Source organism: Xiphias gladius, chromosome 10, assembly GCF_016859285.1.
Source record: "Xiphias gladius isolate SHS-SW01 ecotype Sanya breed wild chromosome 10, ASM1685928v1, whole genome shotgun sequence".
NCBI lineage: Eukaryota > Metazoa > Chordata > Actinopteri > Istiophoriformes > Xiphiidae > Xiphias > Xiphias gladius.
In genome coordinates this window covers 18,222,508-18,245,967 of record NC_053409.1, presented here as the reverse complement: position 1 = coordinate 18,245,967, position 23,460 = coordinate 18,222,508, and the positions used below count along the sequence as shown (strand labels likewise).

At 41.7% G+C, this 23,460-nt stretch overlaps 1 protein-coding gene across 1 annotated transcript in view; it reads left to right on the top strand.

Moving 5' to 3' along the window:
* Positions 1 to 1,135: 1,135 nt before the first annotated feature.
* Positions 1,136 to 23,460, top strand: part of zgc:110158 (uncharacterized protein LOC553590 homolog) — a 35,798-nt gene continuing 13,473 nt past the window's right edge. Inside the window, exons 1-4 of the mRNA XM_040137331.1 lie at positions 1,136 to 1,301; positions 9,651 to 9,723; positions 11,496 to 11,557; positions 15,970 to 16,054. Coding sequence (XP_039993265.1) covers positions 1,246 to 1,301; positions 9,651 to 9,723; positions 11,496 to 11,557; positions 15,970 to 16,054 — 276 coding nt within the window. The 5' untranslated portion in view covers positions 1,136 to 1,245. The remainder of the gene's footprint in view (positions 1,302 to 9,650; positions 9,724 to 11,495; positions 11,558 to 15,969; positions 16,055 to 23,460) is intronic.

Below are 23,460 nucleotides of genomic sequence, written 5' to 3'. Positions count from 1 at the left end.
AGTAAAAACAGAAAACCTCCGGAGCCGCAAAAGAAACCGTACCAAAATGGATGCGGCTGCCTTAGCAAACGTTTGTAGATGATTACAAGTGAATACGGATGAAAAAAAATGGAACAGAATGGACAAACAGAGTAAACTTTTTGTCCATGTTGTTCCGTTTGTCTGTAGGTGTTTGCTACAGGTCCTTTAGACTTCTTAAAGCCTCTCCTTTCTCCAAGAGCATCTAAAATAGACATGTTTTGACCTCAGACCGAATCTAGATACAGGCAGAAGTGGAAGCTGTGCTTTAAACAGCTGCCCTTATAAATAAAGTAACAGAACAAAATAGAACTCTTAAATTAAAAAAAAAAAAAAAAAATCTTAACTTTTCCTCAATTAGCTGGGGACTGCCTCCACCTCTGTTAGGACCCTTGGTAGTCCTTGGACCCCAGTTTGGGAACTAATGACCTAGTATTGCATGAAAAACAAATAAATGACTCATGGTGTCCTATTTACAGTTATGTAATCAGGTAAGTTAATCAATGGCGTGTGCGGATTGTCTGAAGGTTGGGGGTGAAAAATAATGAGGCACTTTTGGTCGGGGTTAATGGATGCCCTAAGGCCAAACCAGATAGGTACTCGGGCTGCACATAGTGGCACTTAAGGGGGCACATAAACCATCCAAGGCGAGCATTTGGGCCAATCCAGTGCCCTTCTGGTGTGACATTAGGACAAAAACAAAACATCCAAACGCACCATTAGGACGCAGCTATACATTCCGCGGCTGAACTGAGGGGTCAAAACAGCGAGAGCAATTACTATCAGCAATGTGGTGCCGCACCGTTAACACGACTGTAGTGAAAGGCTTGAACTTGAAGGCCTTCAGAAGAGAACTTGAACTTGAGCGAAGTCGACAAAAACTGAGACGCTGCGGCTTTAAGAAGCCCCCACCGTCTCACAACAGGGGGGGCGTGAGCTGAATCCAGGAACAGCGATTGAAAAAAAAAAAAAAAAAAAAAAAAAAAAAAAAGCTCCACCAGTGGACTGTTTCAAGTTCCCCCCGGCTGAAACCCTGCCTGATTTGTGGGCAATGTTGGGGATGTAGAAAAAAAAAAAAAAAAAAAAGGAAACCGGAGCAAAGAGAGCGCAAGGGAGAGATAGGGAGACAACACTAACTGGGTAGCTATGGAGATAGTAGGTTTTCCTGGTAGCTTTCTTTGACAGGTGTCGAGTGGGATAAAATAAAGTGTCAGAACAGCCTCCAAGATGTACGGCAAGGGTAAAGGAGCTGTGGTCCCCTCCGATAGCCAAGCAAGAGAAAAGTAAGTAAATTATTGCACTGTCACAACAGAGATCTAGCCAAGAAGAGTGTGCTAGGTAGCTAAACTTGCTAACTGATGTGGAGCAGCTCAGTCACTTCGGCGGAGGTGCGCATGTCCTGCCAGCTCTTTTTGTTAACGTGCAAGCCACAAAAGTGATGCTGTGATAGTTTTTTCGTTGTGTTTGTCACTTCGCGTGTACCGCTGCCTCTCGCATCCTCCAACTACACGGGCATAGCTGCTAAAGTTAGCCCAAGCGGCTAGCTGCACTGCCAGTTTCACTCTTGTTTTTCTTGTTTCTTTCTCGTGCAAAACCGAGAGCGGCAGGTATAGCGACTAAAGTTGTGCCACTTCTACAAGCGGGAGGGCTGCTGCACGTGTTTCCAGTAATAATGCATAAGTGTGCACTCGGGGGGCTGATTTGTCTGTGAGGAGAACTGATGGAGATCCCACTTTAGTTCCATCTCTCCCCCTCGCCCCAGTGTGAGGAACAATGCGTTTGGAGTGACGCTGTGCATTGTAGCTAGCTGGCTTTTGTTTCGCCCCGCTGAAGCTGTGGGTAAAAATAGAATACAGCTGTTTGGGGGCTTTGCTGGAAAACGGCACGGGAACGCGTTCTAGAATTGCCCCCACGTTCCACAACGGTACTCCCGTCCCCCCGAACGCGCTGGCGACATTGTATCCATGTGTGTGTGTGTGTGTGTTCGGTCAGCGGAGAGCCACGGCTACGCTCCCCGTGCAAAGAGGAGCTGCGCCTCATAACTTTTGTGGCCCGCACAGATTTTTTTTTTTTTTTTTTTTTCTCTCCAGTCACCCCGAGTTGTACGAACCTGTGCTGGAGGGATGAACCGCTCGAGACCGCCGCCACCGCTTGCTATAGTAAACCCAAAGACGGGCGTCTAAGTGGCTGTTTTTTTGTCAGAAAACTTAGGTGGTGTTAGCTAAGAGAGCCGCAGCCCCCCAATCCCTTTGTCTGCGTGCCTCTGTCTCGATGCCTGTTGTTCGCTCGGGAGATACATGCCGCACGGTTACCGACACTTTTAGCAATCTGCAGAGCTTTCCGATTAATCTGAAATATTAATTCCACAAACCTCTACGCATTAGTTCTGAAATAGAAGCCGGTATCTGCAGCGAACTTCCTTTTCTGATAGACACTGGTAACAAAGCCACCTAAGACCTGTACATGCTTCCATTAAACTTTGTTAGATTTGATTGTTTTATGATGGGCCCTGTAACATTACAGTTGAATGACCCCCATGTAAATAAGAGGCAAGAGCCTCCACACAGGTGAATGCTTGTGGCTTTATTCCTCACAGCGGATGGGTGGAAACGCCAGCAAATGCTCACTCTCTGACTCGCTGGACCAGTCAGCAGGTTGGGGAACTGAAGTGGGACAGGATTGTCAGACTCCTGCGTGAGTGTGTGTGTTTGCGTGAAGATCAGCAGGCACCTCGTTACCTTAAGCTCACGCCTACCATTGCTCCGTTGTGAACCCGTATTTTTGATTCTCTCCTCTAGTGTCTGTCTTCATCTGCCTCCTGACTCTCACTTCTCATCCTTTGCTGCTCCTCAAAGTCCTCATCCCTCGCTTCAGTCTTGAATTATTGAGACAGACTGAAGCAGCTGCTCTCAGCTTTGCGTCAGAGTTGAGAGAGACAGAAGAGAAAGGAAGAGACAGAAGAGAGAGAGATATGGTGGGCAGACTCATCCATGTTTAAAGAGGGGGTTTTGTTGGGAGCCTCAGGCAGGATGTCAGGTGTGCCATTGGCGTACGTTTGGGAGATTTCTCACTATGGGATTAAGCGTATGCACGCGCTGATGTCCCATCTTAGAACATAAGAGGGAATGGCGGGGAAGGAGGTCAGGAGGTCACCTCGCATGGTATGATGGAGGGAGAAAATGTAGTTTCAGCATGATAAATGATGGGAAAGTGCAGAAAATCAAAAGCGAGTGGAGTGTACTTCCAGCTATGTGATGCAAAACTTTGGTTCCACCAGGCAATATAACCTTAAAAACTAGAGAGTAGGGGATGCTGGAGCAATTTTTCAGAATTTTTTTTTTTTTTTTTAATTTTACCGTTCCTTATGATTATAAGTTCACATTCTGGCTGTCACTGTCCTTTTTTTGCCTATCCATCACAACTTGACTGCTCCTCTGAGCCCCTGTACCACCTACTGTTACTTCCTCTATAAAAATGGGGCATGCCCCCTCTTATGTTCCAGTCAAAACTATTTTTTCTCTTCTCTCTGTACTCCACTATGCTATAGCTTCTCCCCCTTCTTCTTCTCCTCAAACTTCTCTTCCTTTTCTGTGAGCTAGCTTCTGAGCGTTAATAATGCAGTAGGCCAGGTGCACGTACACGCAGCCCCTTTTGCAACCCACACAAAAAAAACACATACACACACCACACATAAAATTTTCATTGAAGGCCTCTTGGGGGGGTGCAGCGGTGTGATCCTCATATCCCCAGACAGAGGACAAAGTTTTTAACTATTCCTTCCTAGTCAGACTCCTATAGAGAGTTGTACATGTAAGCAAACCGGTAAACCTGCAGTGTACAGAGAGATGCAAATAGTATCAATATTTCAAGCACTTGCTGAATCCCAAAGCTCCCTGTGAGCCTGTACCAGGCATTTCGAAACTCTTAAAATCAGTACAGATGCAAGGAATTGGACTGTAGCTGTTCAGGTGTGATTAGTAACCAGCAAAGTGCAGGGGTAAAATGCTCCAGGATGTTTGTATATACAGACGGGTGACAAATTAAAGGTAAAACCTGAAAAAGGAGTGGAGAAACAGGATGCCAGGGCCCCCATTCATAGGGCACGAGGGGTCACTGAATGGTTTGATGAGCATAAAAATGATGTGAATCGTATGCTAAGGCCTTTGCAGTGACCAGATCTTAGCCCAGTTGAAGACCTATGGGAGATTTTGGACTGACCTGTTAGCAAATGAGGGAATATCTTTTGGAAGAATGGTGTTCATCCCTCTGACAGAGCTCCAGAGACTTGTAGAATCTATGCCAAGGTGCACTGAAGCTATTCTGGCGGCACGTGGTGTCCCAACACCTTACTAATACACTTTATGTTGCTTTTTTCCTTTAATTTATTACCCGTCTGTCTGTATGTGTGTGTGTGCTGTGCAGTTGTGCCTGTGGTCCAGTAGTAGACTGACCTGCAAGTAGCAGTGACTTACACTATGTACCAGCGGTCACAGAGAGCTTTGTGACCTACAAATTGCTGGGAGCCGCAGAAAGTGGTCAGATTCCCCTTGCTAAATTGGTCAAGTGTGTGTGTGTGTGTGTGTGTGTGTGTGTGTGTGTGTGTGTGTGTGTGTGTGTGTGTGTGTGTGTGTCTTAGCAGAACTGCAGTCTTTAGCCTCTTAAGAGCATCGGCCATTTGTAAAACAACCAATCTGTCCTACTGTCTGTGTTGAATTAAGCAGGTCGATGCAGCCAGGATGTATTCTTGCTGTTGCATATGTTTTTCTTGTGCAGTGTGATAGATTTACTTACAGCTGAATCTTATTAACCAGTGTAAATCACTCCAGGAAGCTTAGCATTCAAGGCCACGTCGGCTTTGTTTGTTTGTTCATGTGTATGTCTGGATGTCTGCTTAATCGTGTATGTTTTCTTATCTTGGTGACTATCTCCAAGAGGGGCACACCCTCAGCTATTTATTACTTTCTGAGCAGGATGGCCCGCTGTTTACCAAACGCATGTACAACCGGCAAATGACCTATTCATAGCACAAGACTTCTGTCTGACGTTATTCTGTGGTCCTTATCGTACACAGAGATTCATGTCTGCAACGGTGGTTCAATACATGTTACAAATAAACTTTAAAATTACAAAGAATTAGATTGCACAAGTACTAAAAAAAGTTTCAGTTTCTGTTTTCTCTGGATGCTCAGTCTCTCTTTCACTCTAACCTTTTCCCTGTGTGGGGGAGTCACTTTAGTGATCTTTAGATGTTAATAACTTTAGAGGAAATTTCCATCCTTAACATAACACAAAAACATGTTCAACAAAGTAGTGTCTAACCTGTGCTCAGCCCAGGTTGGCGGGATAGTCATGATGACAGGCCAAATGCTGTGCTCTGACCTATTCAACCACTGTGTTGGTCTGGATATATTGTGTATTGGCATCTGAAGAGCACTCATGATGGCCGAGAGTTTGTAGCCTGGTATGGCTATTTCAGTGCCCATGCTGTTTGGGATTTTTGTGAACAGCCTTGAAAGTTTGCAGATGAATATAGATGAGTTTGGTGACGATATCACGAGTAACACTCAATGAGAACTTTGCTGTTTTCTGATTTAGATTTTTTCTTCTGTGTTTAAAAACAAATGCAATCATAAACTCCTTAAGAAACCACACCTCCTGCTGTTAAGAAAATCTCCCATAACTTGTTTTTGAAAGACAAGGTGTGATCATGTGGTGACCATCGGCTCCCGACTGCAGTTATTGTCTGTTTGCCTATTCATATCTTTTACAGACTAAATTTGCTTACCAACAGTGCATATATTAAACCTTCGCATACCATTACTAGTAAGAGCAGGTCAGGCACAGATCACATCTCCATCATAAGACACTACGGCAGTTGTTGGCATTCCTCTTGCTTCCATGTGCATTGTAGCCTTAACCCTCACAGAAATGTGTGCAGTGCTTTACTATCCCCCATGTGGACATTTATATCGTGCAGTTATTTATTTATTTATGGTTATTTTTATGGGGACACACACATAAGTATAGACTATTAACTAAACAGATTAATGCCATAAATCACAGCATTCATAGCTGCAGCTAATTTGCAACACTTGTTCCAAAATGGGCATTCATAAAAAACACACACACACACACACACAGTGCAATAATAATACGTATGCAATCGAACAAAACACTAAAAATAAATAGAACATACTACAATAGAAGAACCAAAAAATAGAGAAAATGCTCAGGAAGAAGAATCACTCTTTAGAGACCTGTATTTAAAATTATCTTTGTTTTGATAGAGGCGGCAACTAACAATAATCTTCATTATCGATTACTAATTTTTTTGTGATTAATCTTTTGGTCAATAAAAAAAAAAACAGAAAACAGTGGAAACTAGCAATCTCATTATCCTAGAACACAAGGTGACACCATCAAATGGCTTGTTTTGTCCCAACAACAGTCCAAACCCCAAAATATTCTTTTTGCTATTCTGTAAGACCAAGAAAAGCAGTGAATTCTCACATGCGAGAAGCTGGAATTATAAAATGTTTGTCATTTTTGAAGCAAATATGCCAAACGATTAACAACAGATCAAAATGGTTGCAGGTTAATGTTCTTCCGATTGATTAATCGACTGATCACTGGATTCCAGTTGGAGTTCTGTCTTGTAAGGAGTTGTCCATGTTCACTCACAAGTGGCCTGCTCTCCATAGACGCACCCTGATGTTTCACCCTGTCCCTGAGCATCGTAGGAGCAGATGATGCGGAAATGTATATTTAGATTCATGATTGGCAAATTGAGTGCATTTATTAAAACTTATCCAATGTAATTTCTTTTTAAACATAGTGATAGTAAGTGCTTATCAGCGTCCTATCCAAACTTTTTACTATACAACCATATATCATCTTAGGAAGCTCACGTGCACTTAATGCGCTTAAATAGACATTACCTTCCTCCTGCCATTACACAACAGTACAAGGAAAGACAACACTGGAAAGGCAAAAAGCCTGTCAGTGGTTAAAAACAAACTGCACAACAGCCTGATTATCTCAAAACCATGTTTCATTGATCAGTTCATTGACTAATGATGGGGACTATGACACTGAGCTACTGTCCTTCTCATTAGGACCTTATTGGCCTGTCAGAGGACTGTCTGCTCTGGGCACACAGGGCACTGTCATATCCACGCTGCCGGTCGATTGATGGTCCATTAACAGCCTATTAAACACTGCTAAGTGAAGGAGTTAGGAGTACAATGTTGGGCCAATGGGGGTTTCCCACTCCACAGCATGGTTCTTGTGTCTGTTAATAGACCCTGGTGGATTGCCGTTTTCGAGTCTGGCTGTCCTGTTATAATAGCACTAAAAAAAAAAGTCTGGCGAGAGCTTTAAAATGTTCTTGGAATTAGTGGGAATGCCTGTCACGTACAGCTATTTCTGTCAGTATCCAGTGCATTCAGTCAGAACGTTCTTCAGTCAAGCTGATGAGTGTTTTTTTAGGTTTTGTTATCATTTGAGGACTTTCAAAACTTTGGCTTTGTAGGATGCACAAAGACAGTGTCGGAAAAACTGTACAGGCTGCAGAGTTTCTGTTGAGATGATATGGTCCTTTCCGATCACAGGAAATTTCCAGCAGCCCATGAACCTTTTAGAGGTACTCAGAAACTTTACTAGAGATGGGAACTGATAAGATTTTATTTATACCAACGCCATTATCGATTTTTGCCGTTATCGGTTTAATTCTCTATCGATTCTCTTAATGATTCCTGATCATTTTTTGTGCGGAAAATAAAGTAGGCCCACACAGATTTTCAGCATCAACACAACTGTTTTATTATATCTAAGTCTGAACACAGTGTCGAAACAGAGTAGGAAATAAGCATGCATGTGACTTAGGTGTACAAAAGCTCCACTGTTTAACCGCTGTTTTCATTTAAAGTGTTTCCCACAGGTTGAGAACTTACTTGTGGTGGTGGGTGGCATGGTGTGTGACCAATGTGCATGTGGAGACTCATGCGGTTAAGAGGGAGAGAGTGTAACCCAGATTGTTTTATGTAGCTACAATTTACAGATGTCCCCTAAATGCCTCACATGCAGGCTATCGGTAGACACTAGCTAGGCGGTTGTGCACAGAGAGGCTTTTAGTCCCCACTCAGTTACTGTAGTGCATGCAACTAAGACAGGTGTGTGGCAAGTTCGTTTGAAAAGAGTGAAATAAGACGTTCTAATGTAAGATTTATCTAAGTTGAAACCAAGTGATTTTATCTACCTGGGCAGGTCTTAATCTACCTGAGCTGGCCGTTCAAGTGGTGCTCATGTATGGGAAGCGCTGATTTAGGTTTTCTTAGTCAAATAAAAAAATCTGCCTGCGTGGCACTAATGTTGTTATAACATAGGATATATACCCCCGGTAATGGATGGGAAGCGGTGGCACTCATGCGTAGGGTGTCAAATACGTGGCATTCCTGGAATTTAAGCTTGTGTTGTGTAGAGAGACATTTGAGCGTATTGCTGGTGTTTCCACCTTTACTTGAAATTACCATTTTACAGACATTACAACTAGCACTGTCTTCATCTTTTTTCGTGAAATGAAGCAACACTTTGGACCATTTCTTCTAGACGTATGACTTTGACATCATTGTTTTGCAATGTGCAACTGTCAGAAAAAATACCAACATCGATTCTGATGGTTTGGACAGTTTGGAACTGGGTCTCAATTCCCATCCCTAAGCTCTACCTACATTTCAACCGCAATTACCAAGAGCCAGTTTTAGTTTCTGTTTCGTGGTTTCAGCCCCACAAAAAGTCTTTGACCCCGATGTAGTACTTTATAGTCAACCAGAAACTATCAAAGTGAAGGTAACAATACCGAACGTTGCTGACTGGTCAGACACAAGCCTTGAGACTGCAACATGTACACAGCATTCATTCAGACTTCAAGCAAGCGGCAGTTGTTGCTAGCATCAACATCAGTAGTAGGGTTTGGAATTTCTTTAATATCCCTTATGTTTAAATGCCATTTATACAGCCAACTTCTTGAGAGTCAAGAAGCAGGAAAAACAAAACATAACCTCCCTTTATTTGCTAATCGCTTCAATAGGTTATGTACTGAAGAACCAAAGAAAAAACATTCACTCCTCTTGAGTGATTGGCATATTGCCTGCTCTGTCATTTTCAGTCACTCTTGCCACCTCTGCATGTCTATTTTCCAGCATGCCTTCAGACATCATAGACACACAACAATACATGTAAAACAAGTGACTCTGTTGTTATTTCAAGCAAAACCACAAAGTGATTTAAAAAAAAAAAAAAAAAAAAAAAAAAATCTTATTGGTCTGTTAATATCTAATTTTCACAGTTTTCCAAATGTGGCAAATATGCAGACACAAATGCTCTAAACAAACTGTTAACCCTGAAATAGGTCTTGATTGTTAGCTCAAGGGGGCTATAATTCCTGGGGCTATTTGATTAAATATTATTATTGTAGGTCAGCTTTTGGGTGCCCAAATGCGGTGTGTTTCCAGGAAGTTGGACAACCACAAAAAATATAATTGTGCAAATAGGAAAAGTCTGGCATCACAGTGATTTTTGAGAAGTAAGCAAACTGAATGTGGTCGCTAACACTTTTTCCCTCTTCATTGCAGGTTAGCGTTATATGTGTACGAGTACCTGCTACATGTGGGAGCACAGAAGTCCGCACAGACTTTCCTGTCTGAGGTAAGATGGCATTTCTAGCTATAACTTGTTCATTTCTTGCTTAAACCAAGTCCTGATCAAAAACATGGGCCTTGATACTTCTGTGTAGGAGACTATCCTCCCACTTAAAAAAAAAAAAAAAAAAAAAAAGACCCCATAGGTTGTTGGGGTAAGCAGCTTATTATAGCCCATAATAGGTTTTGTTGTTAAGCGACATCTAGTTGTTGTACGAGACTGTATCAGTGTTTCACCAAATGCCCCAAAATGACATGTTTTACATTCAGGTGACAAAGCCCTCTAGGAGGGAGGGGGTCGGGTGGATTGATGGGTCAACAAAACATTGGACTTTAACATGGAAGACCGCTGTGTGTTTCCTGTTTCAAACCAACAGTCAGCATTTTTCTTTCAACCATGGCCACGATCGTTCTACAACTTTAACCATGTGTTTATTATTGGAACCATGACAACGGACGTCCTTTAACCTTAACAAAATACTTATTATAGGTCAAACCAGGAGTTTTCCTTAAAGTTGCTACATATAAGTTTTTGCTATTGCTACATAGCCAATGTTAGCATTAACAGCTGTTTACCTACCAGTCTAGAAGAAATGTTGTGAGTTCAGAATCAAACTTTATTCCTTTACTCGCCAGGAGAGTGGAAAGCAACGCCAATCTTAACTCTTCTTTTGATTCTATTTCTGTCGCTTCTTTTCTTTACCACCAAACCTATTTTCTTGCCCTCTGGGCAGCGCTACTTCTTCATCCGCCCATGTCAGACTGAGGGCAGACTGGACACTAAAGTAACTCATTATCGCCTTTTGAGGTACAAAGTGGTATTACAAGACAAAACTGGATGAGGTTAGCTGGTTAGCATGCTAACATCTGTAGATATCTCTGCAACACAATACGTAGGCGTCTTTAACATAACATCAGAAATGTTATTTCTTCACATTCTGTTTATAATTTTAGTTAATTTTTGAATTTTAAAAACTAAAATACTTACATATAGCACCTTTTAAACCTAACCAAGTTGTTTTTGTTTTTGAGTTAGTTATTTATTTTTCAACAATGTTTTTTTTATCAGTTTATCTGTGGCATATCTCCTTCCGCTGATAGAGGCGCTACTTCAGGAACCACACCTATGGGCCGTATCAAAGGGTATGGACAAAGGCCTATGTGATCATTTAGTTTGAATAAGTTAGTTGAATGTAAAAAAAAAAAAAACATCTTCATTACTAAGGATGCATTTTATAAAACCCCGTTCTAATAGCTATACTTGCTTTGAGCCCTGTTACACATACACTGTGAGTGTAAACATGCTAAACATGATTAGAGTGCAAGGTGTTGCATCAATTTTTCATAAGGAAACTCTATAAAGTTACACCAGATCGTGCTCACTGTTGGTCATGGTGAGTCCTGGGTGTAAAAACAACCGATGTAGTTGTTGGTGGACATTGTAGACTTATGTATGCATTGTTTTGTTTGTATACATTTCCAAGCCTCCCGACTCCCCCTTTTGAGTGGATACAGGCTAACAGTGAATGAGCAAGTTACTCCCTGGATTCATGAATGTGCTCCACATGTAAAAAGAGGAACAGGACAGAGACATGACGGAGTGAAGAGAGACTCGGAGATGGAAATCGACAGAGCCAGAAAGATGCCTATCTTCACGTCCGAGGCCATTGACAGTTTGAGACTGACTGATTATATGTTCTTAACCCCTGGACCTGCAGACATAATCCTCTCTCTAGTGGCTGCAAGTGACTTTTCTCTCTTCTCTGCTTTTCTCTGCAGATTCGATGGGAGAAGAATATTACATTAGGGGAGCCCCCCGGATTCCTCCATTCGTGGTGGTGGTAAGTTTTGCTACTTTTCTGTTTTTCCTCATTTATTTTGGTAATCCTATCCACTTTATTTATAGGGTGTGTAAACAGATTTAACAGTACACGTCTTGGATTGTTTATTCCCCCTCCCACCACATGCACGCTCATTAATAGGGCATCAGTGTCCATCCTGGCCCTACATAATTCATTACTGTCATACGCACAAAGTAGCTTCATCAGAGCTTTCATGGTGTGGTGGCTCATGAAAGAGCCATAATTCAATTTTGAATATATGAAACTCAAAATATATATATACATTCAAATATTCAGGTACCTGGAGAAATCCAAAATTTTAATTTAACTGATGGTGCTCGTCCTCATCCATGATTAAAAATGACTTCCATAAGTGGGGGGTCTGGCGGAGTCTCAGCCTTGGGGTCGACCAGACTCATCCAGGGCTTGACCCCTCCCTCCCTGTCTTCTACTTTCTCCCCTCCTCCAGCTCTCCATCCTTCACCCCGTTTCTGAAACAATAGATCCAGATGGTTAGGGAATGGACTTCCCCCTCTACGCTCCCCTCCCCCTCCTCACCCTCTCGTCACCCTTTGTGTTTCCCCCCACCTCCCACTTTTCTCCTTTTGTTCACGTGGGAGAGGGTTTCTTAGCAGATTAACCCATCGCATTCCAGCTTCCTTTGTGTCACCTCTTCCTCCGCTGACACCCCCCCATTTCTGCCCTTGGCTAGGATTTGCCCTTTAGGGTCAACACCTTAAGCACTGATCAGCAGTTTCACTTGTTTTTTTTACTCTGGTTACATGCACACAAGAAGCCTGGTTATTGGGAGATATCAGGAAAAGGATGCATTTACATCCACTATAAATGATTTACTTTAAAACAACATTTACATGTGGTCAGTCAGTAATCAGCCAACTACCACATTAAAAGAAGCAAAAGTAGCCTCTTTTAAGAAAAGATCTTGCTACATTGCCGTTAAGAAGACCCCATATTATGCCACCTTTGCTTGTTTACACTGAATTAACAAAGCCGGCCTATTGCCGCCCCAGTGTGTGATTTTTAGATAGCATGCGGGGGTTCTGGAGTCAGACGCGTGGCATGTAACAGCGTCGGCGTCTGTCCCACCATGCAGGCTCTTCCTTTTACACAGACATCGATCCAGCTCCATGGCTACCTCTGTTGCCGGCTTATTGCCAGAACAACAATGGCTTCCCCCCATTCCGTGTTTGTACCTACAGACTGGCAGGGCGGAATAAAGGTGCAACAATCCTCCCTTGAAAAGGCTGTTTAAAAGTGACTAATCGTATACTGTATGATGATGCTTCCTGAGGAACAAATTGATATAAATGCACTTTTTATCACTGAAGAAAAACTCATGGTTCCAATGTAATGATTATAAATCCTTTTACCTTTAGGAGATTGCTAAATTATACTTTCATTTTTAAAAAAGGTTAAATAGTTTCCTTGAACAGCTGGTCACATTTTGTTTTTAGCAAATTGTGCCCAAAAAGGAGTGAATGGTGTGTATATTTTCAGTCGCAGATTTGGTCTACCACTGAGTATTTACAGCAGCAGGAAGATGTATGTGGGACATGGGCACTGTAATTTATTTTGAGTCTATCCGTCATTCCGAAAAAAAATGTTGCCCCCTGCAACAATGTGGCTCATCTATGTGTTTTTAATAATTTTTTGAAAACAATGGAGGTGGATGGGACAGAGGAATCGGCTACATCCGGTTTTTAGTTCCTTTCTAGTACTTCTTAGCAGCTTTTCTGCAATATTTATTAATTAGGACCGATAATTGTTGGTTGTGGACTTTTTAGAGGATTTGTTGACAATAAGAGGATATAGTATATTACCAGCCTCAACCTTTTAAATGTTTAAAAAAAAACTAGAATTACCACCTCGCGGTGGTATGCCTCTGCCAACCAGTCAAGTTGCGAGAAATATGGTCACAATCTGCCCTTCCGTTTCTGAGTTACGGCGTTGAGTAATGGCCACACAAGCGCTTTTGCAGAACATTATGATGACACACTGAAGTCGACCTTTGACCTTTTGTATATAAAATGTCATCACTTCATCATTTTATTCTATTAGGCATTTGTGGGAAATTGTCATAATTAGCGTATGAATTCTTGAGGTATGGCCAGAAACGGGTTTTGTTAGGTAACAGTGACCTTGACCTTTGACCTTTGACCACCAATTTCTAATCAGTTCATCCTTGAGTGCAAGTGGATGTTGGTGCTAGACGTAATGAAGTTCCCTCCAGGCGCTCCTGATATATCGCATTCACGAGAATGGGACGGATGTGGGCCTTGACCTTTGACCTCCTAAACCTGATCAGTTCATCCTTGAGTCCAAGTCAACATTTGTGCCAAATATTAAGAGTTCCTGAGTAATCATGACCACGATAATCTGACTTTGAATAAATTGTGTTTTAATACATGTATAAAACTTTATCTTGGAAAATATTAATAGTAACTGTCTTTGATGTGATCAATTATTGTTCCTTTTAAGAAAAAAGTCTCTTTTCACGTGCCCCCTCCTCAGGAAGATCAGAGCGCAACGTCAGCTACAAAAACTGTGGCAGTGGATTTAGAATAGATTCACTACGTTGCTGAAAGACACTGCACTGAAATTAGTACTGTACAAACGAACAAATGTTTAAAAACCTGTGGATGTAAAAACTATTGTAAATATACCCTTACGTGGTCCTAAAAAGTACAGTATAACTTTCACCTCAGGGGGTGGCTCTGCTGAGTCAGAGGAATGAATGTCAGGCCTATAGATCACCATCGGCAATAGGAAACCAAGGACATGTTTTTATGAAAAGAAAATGAACGAATAGAATAATTATTTGAAAGCACACGAGCCTGGATAAATCTAAATAATAAGTTTAATGTTCTCGTTCAATTCAGGACTTAAATATCGAGGTTCTTTTCTTTGCACAAAAGAGAAATATTGTAGAAAAAATACGAGCATAAAGTAATGTTGTCTTGTATAGGCTTACACTTAAGGAGTACATCTTAAAAGCAAAGTGATTTTTTTTTTTTTTTTTTTTTTCCCCCTCTCAATACATAATCACCTTTTTAATTGTGGGAAAACTAGTTATGATTTTAGAAAAAATATGTTTTCTTGTCCTTCTATTCTCTTTGTTTAAGCTTGAAGTGAAACAAGAGATAATTTTTTGACTGAAAGGTTTAGGTTTTAGGTGTTAAACGTTTCCCCCAGCTGATTTGCCCTTGAGTGACACACTGCCACACTCATCATGTGTGCGTCTCTGTAGCTTAACCATGCACTCCGACCTTCTCATGGAGGAAGGTTAAGTGAGAGTATAAGTTAAGTTTCGAGGTCAAAATATCCCATAAGGTCCACTGCATGCGCTCAAATAACTCAAGACTGGAACTCAAGAAGAGTTGGACTGTTGAACTGTCCTACACCTACCAAATATGACTGTGTCTTTTGAAGTACGGAGGTGTATGAAAACTTCCAGATGTTTGGGATTCAACATGCCTGTGTGCATCGCAGATTGCCAAAACACGTGAAGTGGCTGCCTGATTAGTCCTCTCGTTAGCCAAGTTGCTGTTTCGCTCAGTTTATACCACTTCCACTAATTCAATGCACAAAGACTGATTCAATTAAGACCTCTTAGACAGGTAGCAGACAGGCAGTAAGCATTGCTTTTCAGTGTGTTTGTGTTTGTGATTTTCCACTTAGGACCGCCAAATAGCATGAAACAAAACCCTGTATGGAAAAGTTTATCTACTATATACAGTACAGAATGTGTGTGTGTGTCAGCTCTAGTTGTCTGTTCTTGTATGGATCAAATGATGAGCAAATTCCTTTTCAATGAAGCCATTTACCAGTCAACACTTGTACAGGAGGATATTTTAGGGATTGAGGCAGTAACAGTTAAAGTTTAGGGTGAAAAAATAGATGCAATCAATGAAAGCTCCATGAAAGGTGTGTTTGTGTTTGTGTTTGTGTTTGTGTTTGTGTTTGTGTGTGTGTGTGTTTGTGTGTGTGTGTGCAAATTGCGAGGACCAGTTTGAGTTTTAGACCATTGGAGTCTGGACATCTTGGCTGGTCCTCACTTTCTGACACACCTTCAAAGGGCTGTTTGAGAGTTAAACTTTCTTTTTAGGGTTAGGGGCTGGGGAATGCATTATGTCAGTGAGTGTCCTCACAAAGATAGAAGTACAAACGTGTGTGAGTATGTGTGTGTTTGTGTTCTGAGTGAGTGAGAGGTTGATTGAGGGGCGACACTGGCATTGTGTCCCTCTTACAATGATGCTCAAGTGTGGAAGAGGCAGTTTAAGAGCACTGTGGAGATAGTGAGAGTGTGTGAATGGGTTATGAATAGCTGTTACATATTTGCTTGTATTGCTCTGTTTGGTAACCTTTGACCTCTTTCCCCCCCTCCATTTCAGTGTATTCTGGGATTTGTATTGTGCGGCTCCAGACCGAAGGGAGACGTGCGAGCACTCCAGTGAGGCCAAGGCCTTCCATGACTATGTAAGTGACTGATGGGCTCTGCATGCTGCCACTTCTTTCTTTTTACAAACAATCACTGTCTTTACACACTGTGCTATCAGATCTTTTATTCCTTCGTACGTCTGCCTTAGACAAACATGTAAACACTGTACCTGTTTTATAAAGACGTCAAGCGTGTAGGAGAATCTAGAAGTGGCATCTACAAGTGCAGGTAGAGGATTATGAGCACCTCAAGGACATTTGGGCAAGAAATATGGTCCTATGGTTCGTGGATCAAACTTTGGAATGGTTTTTTAGATTTATTTTTGCCCATCTCGCGTTTATTGACAGTGAAAATGGAGAGAGAGACAGAAAAGGCAGGGGGGAGAGAGAGGGGATGACATGCAGCAAAGGGCCCGGTCCGGATTCGGACACTGCACTGATAATCACATTAAAAGAAAAATTTCAATTCATACCACATATTAGTGCTATTCTCTCATATTTGTGTTGGCAGGGAAGAAAACAGTTTAAGACTTGAGACTCGGTGATTGTTTCTTACTGACTGGAACTACACCTTGGAAGTTGTACTTCACTTCCCCCTTGAAGTTTGTGTGCACCCAGACCTGTACCTTCAAGTTATTATACAAGAGCCAGATACTTTCTAACACAGTTGTTCATCTGTTGTACTGAATATTCAACTGAGAGAATGTCCATCCAAGCCTTGAAACTAGGACTGCAACTAGCAGTTATTTTCATTATCGATTTAATATGCCAAATATTTTTTGATTAATTATTCAATCTATGAAAATTCCAAAAACGGAAAAAAGTCCAACTGTCCAGAACCCAAAGAGACTCTGTTAACTTTGATATAAAACAGAAAAGCAGAAAATCTTCATATTTTTAGAAGCTGAAAACAGCAGTTTTTTGTTTGTTTTTTTGTTTTGTTGACAATTTGGCTTGAAAAATAACTTAAATGATGCATCAGTTAATCAAATAGTCGTTGCAGCTCTATCTGTAACTGCCGTTTCTCAAATTGTCGATGGAGAACATGAACCAGGGATGCCCAAAATTGCTCCTCCCACTTTGCACCTTCATAATTTCTATTTGAATAATTAGGGAAAATCCCGATCCATATTCTGAACCTGAGGATCTACTGCCAGAAGGTGCTGTGTGTATACATGTATGGATTTGTGATTGTGGGCTGTATAAATAAAAGCGACTGTACTTAAACGAAAAAATCATAATTTTCACAGTTTTGTGTCTTTTTGTATTTGTGCGTCCTTGAGGGATTATTCGAAGCCTTTGAGCGCTTGAAGGAGAAATTCTGCTTTTTTTTGTGTGTGTGTGTGTGTGTGTGTGTATCTTACTGCTCACTGAGGTCAGAGGTCAGGGTTGGCTATGGAACAGCTTTTTTTGAAGTTCGTAGGGATTCAGTGTCTTGACCAAGGACGCTTCGGCATGTCTGTTGCTCGCTGTCACAGATGCTCAAGGCTCAGGTCATTTTCAGATTGAGTCCCAATAACAACTCCACCATCCTTCCTAATAATAATGTAAAGAAGTGCTTTTTTTCAACACTGTGAGGAGAAACTGTAACTGTATCCTCTTGTGTGTAAATGTCATGTGTTGTGATTGACACTGTGCGTCTGGCCAAGACTGTGTGTGTGTGTGTGTGTGTGTGTGCGTGTGTCCATGTGTGCATGTGTGCTGTATAGTGTGGGGAGATAATGGAATAGAGTTCTAATCCAGTAATCCCAGCACTGGGCTGAGGCTAAGCCAGGGATTTGTGTGTGTGTGTGTGTGTGTGTGTGTGTGTGTGTGTGTGTGTGTGTGTGTGTGTATGTGTGTATTTTTGGACAGGGGGCATCTTTGGCAGCCGGCCCATAAAAGGAGGGTGGAGGGGCTCGCACCCTCAGTGCCAGCCAGCATGCCAGTTAACCCTATGTTTGTGTGTGCGTGTGTGTGCGTTTGTGTGTGCGTGTGTGTGTGTGTAAATGTAGATGGGCGTGCTACATGGTTGCTTGCAGTCTGCTCCTAACAGTGATAAAGCGAAGTAGACGGGAAGGTTTAATTTTGGCTCCTGCTACCCCCCCAGGCTAGTCTCTGAGCACAGGTCCTTTTCTACTGGTTTCAAAAGAATGAGCCGGTTAGAGGCATCGGAAGAATAAAAATATTTCACCCTACCTCAAAAGAGTTTCTTAGTCTTTTGAGGATGGCTAGATTGCAAGCCAGCATTTAAGAGGAATTATAACAGTTCTCTCTGCTGGGTACGGAGACGCAGCAAAGGTTCATGGCTGGTGTTAAGGCTACTTTTTCATCAAGTCCTGACAATGGTTATGCAGGGGTTGTTAGACTGTTACCTTTAGCCTGATCTGGTAGTTAGTTGATGTTAAGTTTTGGGTTTATGTTTGTTTATAAGTATATAGTTGCTTTAAGCATCTGATGCACCAAAAAGGCAGGCTTACAGACTTCAGATAGAGGCCATTTTAAGACGCCATTCTATAAAATTATTGACATTGACAGATATTTGATGATATATATATATAGTTGACGTGAAGTTAGAAAGGAGGGAAAACAAAAGATGAGGCATATTTCATGACTTAGATACTTTCATTTAACAGATGTAATTACGACCAGGAGTTAATTTTGTTTTCTCGTGTTGTGTTACAGAGCTTGCATGTCTTCCAGTTAATTTTAACTGGCATGCATGTTATCTCCCGCAGTAATAGAGAATAATACAACATTCCAAACATTATTCAAAAATCATGTCAGACAACAATTAATTTGCTGGTTTGATTAGAAGTGTTAAAACACCATAAAGGTTTTGGGAAAAGGCTCTTCTGCATTGCTCTGACCGATTTGCATTACACACTTCATGCAAGGTTCAGTTCAGAAGCTTTAATACAGTGGTTTCCAACTTGGAGATCGGGACTGTCCAAGGGTCGATGAGACAAATCTGAAGGTTCACAAGATCGTTAAAAGACTGGGAAAAAAGAAGAATAAACATTTCAGCTACACAAATTTATGTTGTTGGTTTTTTTTTTTTCCCATCCAGTTTCCATCCAAAATTAAAAATTTAGAAAATTGGCATAGCAAAAGGCAAATTAAAGCATTTAATAAGATGAGGATTCCAATCACATCTCAAACAACGGAAAACCGTGTGGAGAAAATTGTTGAAAATATCGTGCTTTGTGTTTATTTCATGTATTGATTTGAAGAACGTTCCAGGCTGCTCATTGGTGCACACAGAGCTGATGTTTTCGTCTGCTGCTGTTATTTGTCTCTTGTGTGACAGGTGACATTTAAGTCACATGCATCATGTTACGTCACAATGACATTTACTTTGTCTGTTTCCATTGCACTTTGTCGTGTTTTGATTGTATCAATAAACCAACTTTTCCACCTTGGCCGAGCATAAAAACTTTTTTGCCACGTTTCAGCTTCTTGTAGATTTTCTGTCTTTTCCACTCAGGTGAGGGTCATGGATATGCATTGCTTGGCTCTGAAGACTCAAGCCAAAAATGGTGCAACCAATAAATACATAAACATATAAATTGTGTGTATGCATGTGCGGTGTTAAATCTGCTGCCAACAGCGCCGTTAACCTGGAGTTTTATTGTGTAGGCTCCTCTTGATTCATTCATCACACTCGTCCTCTGTCTTTTACCTTTTACCTTGCTGTTCAGTCGTTCTTTACACGTCTGCCTACGTTTCTCTTACACTCCTACCCCACTCTTCTTTCTTTCTCTCTCTCTGCTGCATTTTGTGCAACTCCAGCCGGTTCACATCATGTTTTCATGTTCATGCAGCTTGTGGTTTCTCTGCGACAACCCTAATCTGCATCTTTCCTCCCTCCCCCTCTTTCTGTCTGTTCCTTCTCCTCCATTCACCACCTTTTTCCCTCCCACCTTGCTTTACTATATCGTTTACTCTCTCCTTCATCCGACACACAAGTCCGCCCCCCAAACCCTCTCGACTCACTCACCTTATCGCTCGCTCCCTCTCTCCAACTCTCCTCCTCTTTTCCTCTCACTCTCTTTCCCTATCTCTTCCCTGACACCCTCCTCCCTCCCTCCCTCACCACCACTACTACCTCTATTCCTGAGAGAAGATTGATTGGCTAATCTAGCTGTTTACCCACAATGCTTAGTAGTGCTGAGGAGGAGAGGGCAGTTTAGACAACAAGAAGACACAGCCAAGGGACAGTTGAGGTATGAAAATGGAGCTGAGTGGGCAAATGTCAAAACAGAGAGGGACAGGGAGACGGAAGATAAGCCTAGTGCTTTTTTTTATTTTAAATCAAGTGACTGTAGGAGATCTATGTGTGTGTAAAGCCATACCACTTAAGACAGCTTTATGTGAAATTAAAATCGGCTGGTTATTTTAGGAAACAATTTTTTTAGGAACTATTATTTAAGTAAAATAATGGTTCTTGCATTTATTCAAACTTCATATTTCTTCTAAAATTATCCTAGGTTAGTTTTGTTAGATTGAGGCAAATGTCATATACAACATGTTGTCTTTTTGTGTATTTAAACATCATCTGCTTTTCTAAATTCACATTTTCCAAGTACAAGCAGTAGTATAAGACCCTGGAAACACTATTTGTTAGTGTACATTTTTGGGGGTTTTCAGTACTTCCTGATGCCCTGGAGGATGGCAATGGTGTTTTTCTTGTTGCCTTAAATATTCATTAAACATTTAAAACAGAGCGAATTTTATATGTGTGGACAATAAATGATTATATTGTCATTTATGATAAGGAGAATACATGAAACGTTTACCTTCTTGAGTCGAAGCTATATTCAGGTTCAAAGTTCTCGTTCCAGTAATATTCTTGTCTTTCGGCCTCTCTGCCTTCTCTCTGGAGTGTTGGCTAAGTGGATGTTGTGTCTGCAGCATGTATTAGTGCTGTCATCCGGTGTGTGTGTGCGCACGAGTCCGCCTGTCTGGTTCAGTAGCGCTACCTTGGCAGCAGCTTTTGGGGGAGCATGTGTGTGTGTTTGGTGTGCTTGTCGTGCCAGTTTTGAGGACCAGCTGGGCTTTCAGAGATTTTGCAAGTAAGTGTGTGTGTGTTTGTGTGTGTGTGTGTGTGTGTGTGTGTTTGTGTTTATGTGTTTGTCTATATGTTTGTGTGCATGCATTTGTTTGTCAGACGTGACGGTGAGAGTAGCAGCCGTATCCTGTTGCTTCAGAGCGAAACACGCTGTTTTGACTGGGCTGATAAATTAGCCAGATCACCACAGTCAGCTATTTTTCCTTTCGTCTCCACACTCTCACTCTTTTCCATCCTCACTCCTTCACCCCCCCCCTTTTCTCCCTCTTTCCCCTCCCTCTCTCTCTGCGCTAAGGACAGCAGGTCAAGGAGACAGTGATGAGGTACATATCAGTGTGAACCAGAATGTAGATTAGTACCCTCTCCAGGCAGGGACACACATACATCCGGACACACATACAGATCTTCATACCTCTCCCCTCTCTCCATCCAGGGTTTATGTCTCTGTCTTTATCCCTGTGAAAGGTATCAGGCAGAGGTCAATAATGTGTTGAGCGCTATTGATCTGTCCGGTAGGTCCTATGGGCGAGAGGGAGGAAGAGGGTAACGGAGAGGGAGGGATCAATGTTTTTCTGTATAGCCCATATACATACTGTACTGTACCAGCCAATCAGATCATTAGTCTTTTGTTCTCTGATAGATTATTCATCAACATTGAGGGCTTGTACTGAGGAAAAGCAAGTCCAACAGGGTGTCCTCACAACTGTGGATTAAAGACGTCAGCAAGTTTAAAATATTTTGCCTCAAAGATGCCACAGAGGGATGGATAAGGTTTATTACATGGTACCTGGGGTTGTCGCGATTGAGGCTGAGTGAATGTTTACCATAGGAATCAAAGGTTGTAGCTTTATGTTGCATCTCTGCTGCTTTTCAGCCTGAAGTGAGATCTAAACCTGCTTCCCAGAGACACACTTTGGTTGTTGGTATTGATTTGTTTTTTGTTGTTGTTGTTGTTTTTTTTTTTCAGCAGTTTGAGTTTTTGTTAATATAGTGACACAGTGTCTAGATCCTTGAATATGGGAGACTGACAATATTACGCTGTAAAAAAGGCTAAGGTTAACAGTTCTCATTCCAGAACTACCAAAGCCACAGCGATGAGCTACAGCTCAGGCCTGTAGTTCAGATAATGTATTATTGATAGCCAGGTAACATAAAAACTTACTTGATATTATTTTTGTGCAGACGTGCCTCTGGGATGCTTTGACGCCGTGTTTGTGCACTGCTGCCGAGGAAGGCCATTAAAATATAGTTTACAGTTTAAAGAGGGTAAATATTCCCAGTCATTTGAAAATGTGTCCCGTGGGTTTTGTTGAACTTTCAGCCAGCCTCAATGAAAGAAACTTATTCTTCTCCTTTCTGCTGCATGTCAGGCATTAAAACCCTTTCAAGTTGTGCCGCCACCCAGCGCTTCCTTTTCAAACGCCTTCATTTACAGGCTTTTCCATACCTTCAGCCTTAAAATGAATAATTCAACTCAACCTCAAAACTCCATGTTCATCATATCAACTAATTAGTGCAGTATTAATGTCTCTGGATTGTGCTGTCTTCTCGAATGTCTTTCTTTGTATAGAGGTACACTCCTGTTGTTCCGCTGCCCGTATGTTTTGCCTGCATTAGCAGTCATTCTTTACGTGCACCAATGTCAACAAAACAAATTCCTGTAGATTTAGTCCCTTGGTGAATCAAGTTATTCTGATTCAAGGAGGCAGTCTTGTCACAAGGTTTTGTGACAGTCTCCTATTTCTGAGCCTGGGGTTGAAATTGAAAGGTGGATATAGGCAGTACTGTGGGTGCCACTACAAAAACCTAAAAAAGCACTGTTGGATCCTTTTGTATTTCCCCAGGCCAGATGGTTTTAATAAAGACCGACTGCATACTAAATCTACCTTATGCTTTGCTGGTGGCAACTGCACTCTCTGTGTGCTTTTAGTTTGCATTCAGTTTCAATCAGCAGACCGGAGAATTCACAAGCATATTGTTGGTCATTAATAGTCTCGAACAATAATGTGACCAAGTGATTGATTATGAACAGAATCTCTCTCCTTGTAACATAATCTTCTTTGTTTTTTCTCTCCTATCATCTTTTTTTCTTCTTCTGCCTCACTCTTGTGTCTTCTAACTCACTCTCTCCTCTGTCTCTCGCTCTTGTGCCTTCCTTCTCTCTCTCCTGCATCTTCTTATATTCTCTCTCTCTCGCTCTCTCTCTTTTTCTCTCTCAAAACACTCTTTTTCTCTCTCTCTCTCTCTCTCTCTCAACTCTCTCTCTCTGCGCTCCTGGAGCGGGGGATGCCAGGGGGACAGAGTGCAGATAGGACCTGTCTCCATAGCAACAGCTTCTGCAAGCTGCTGACACCCTACTGGGGGGAGGCTGAAGGGAGGAGAGGTGGCGATGGGG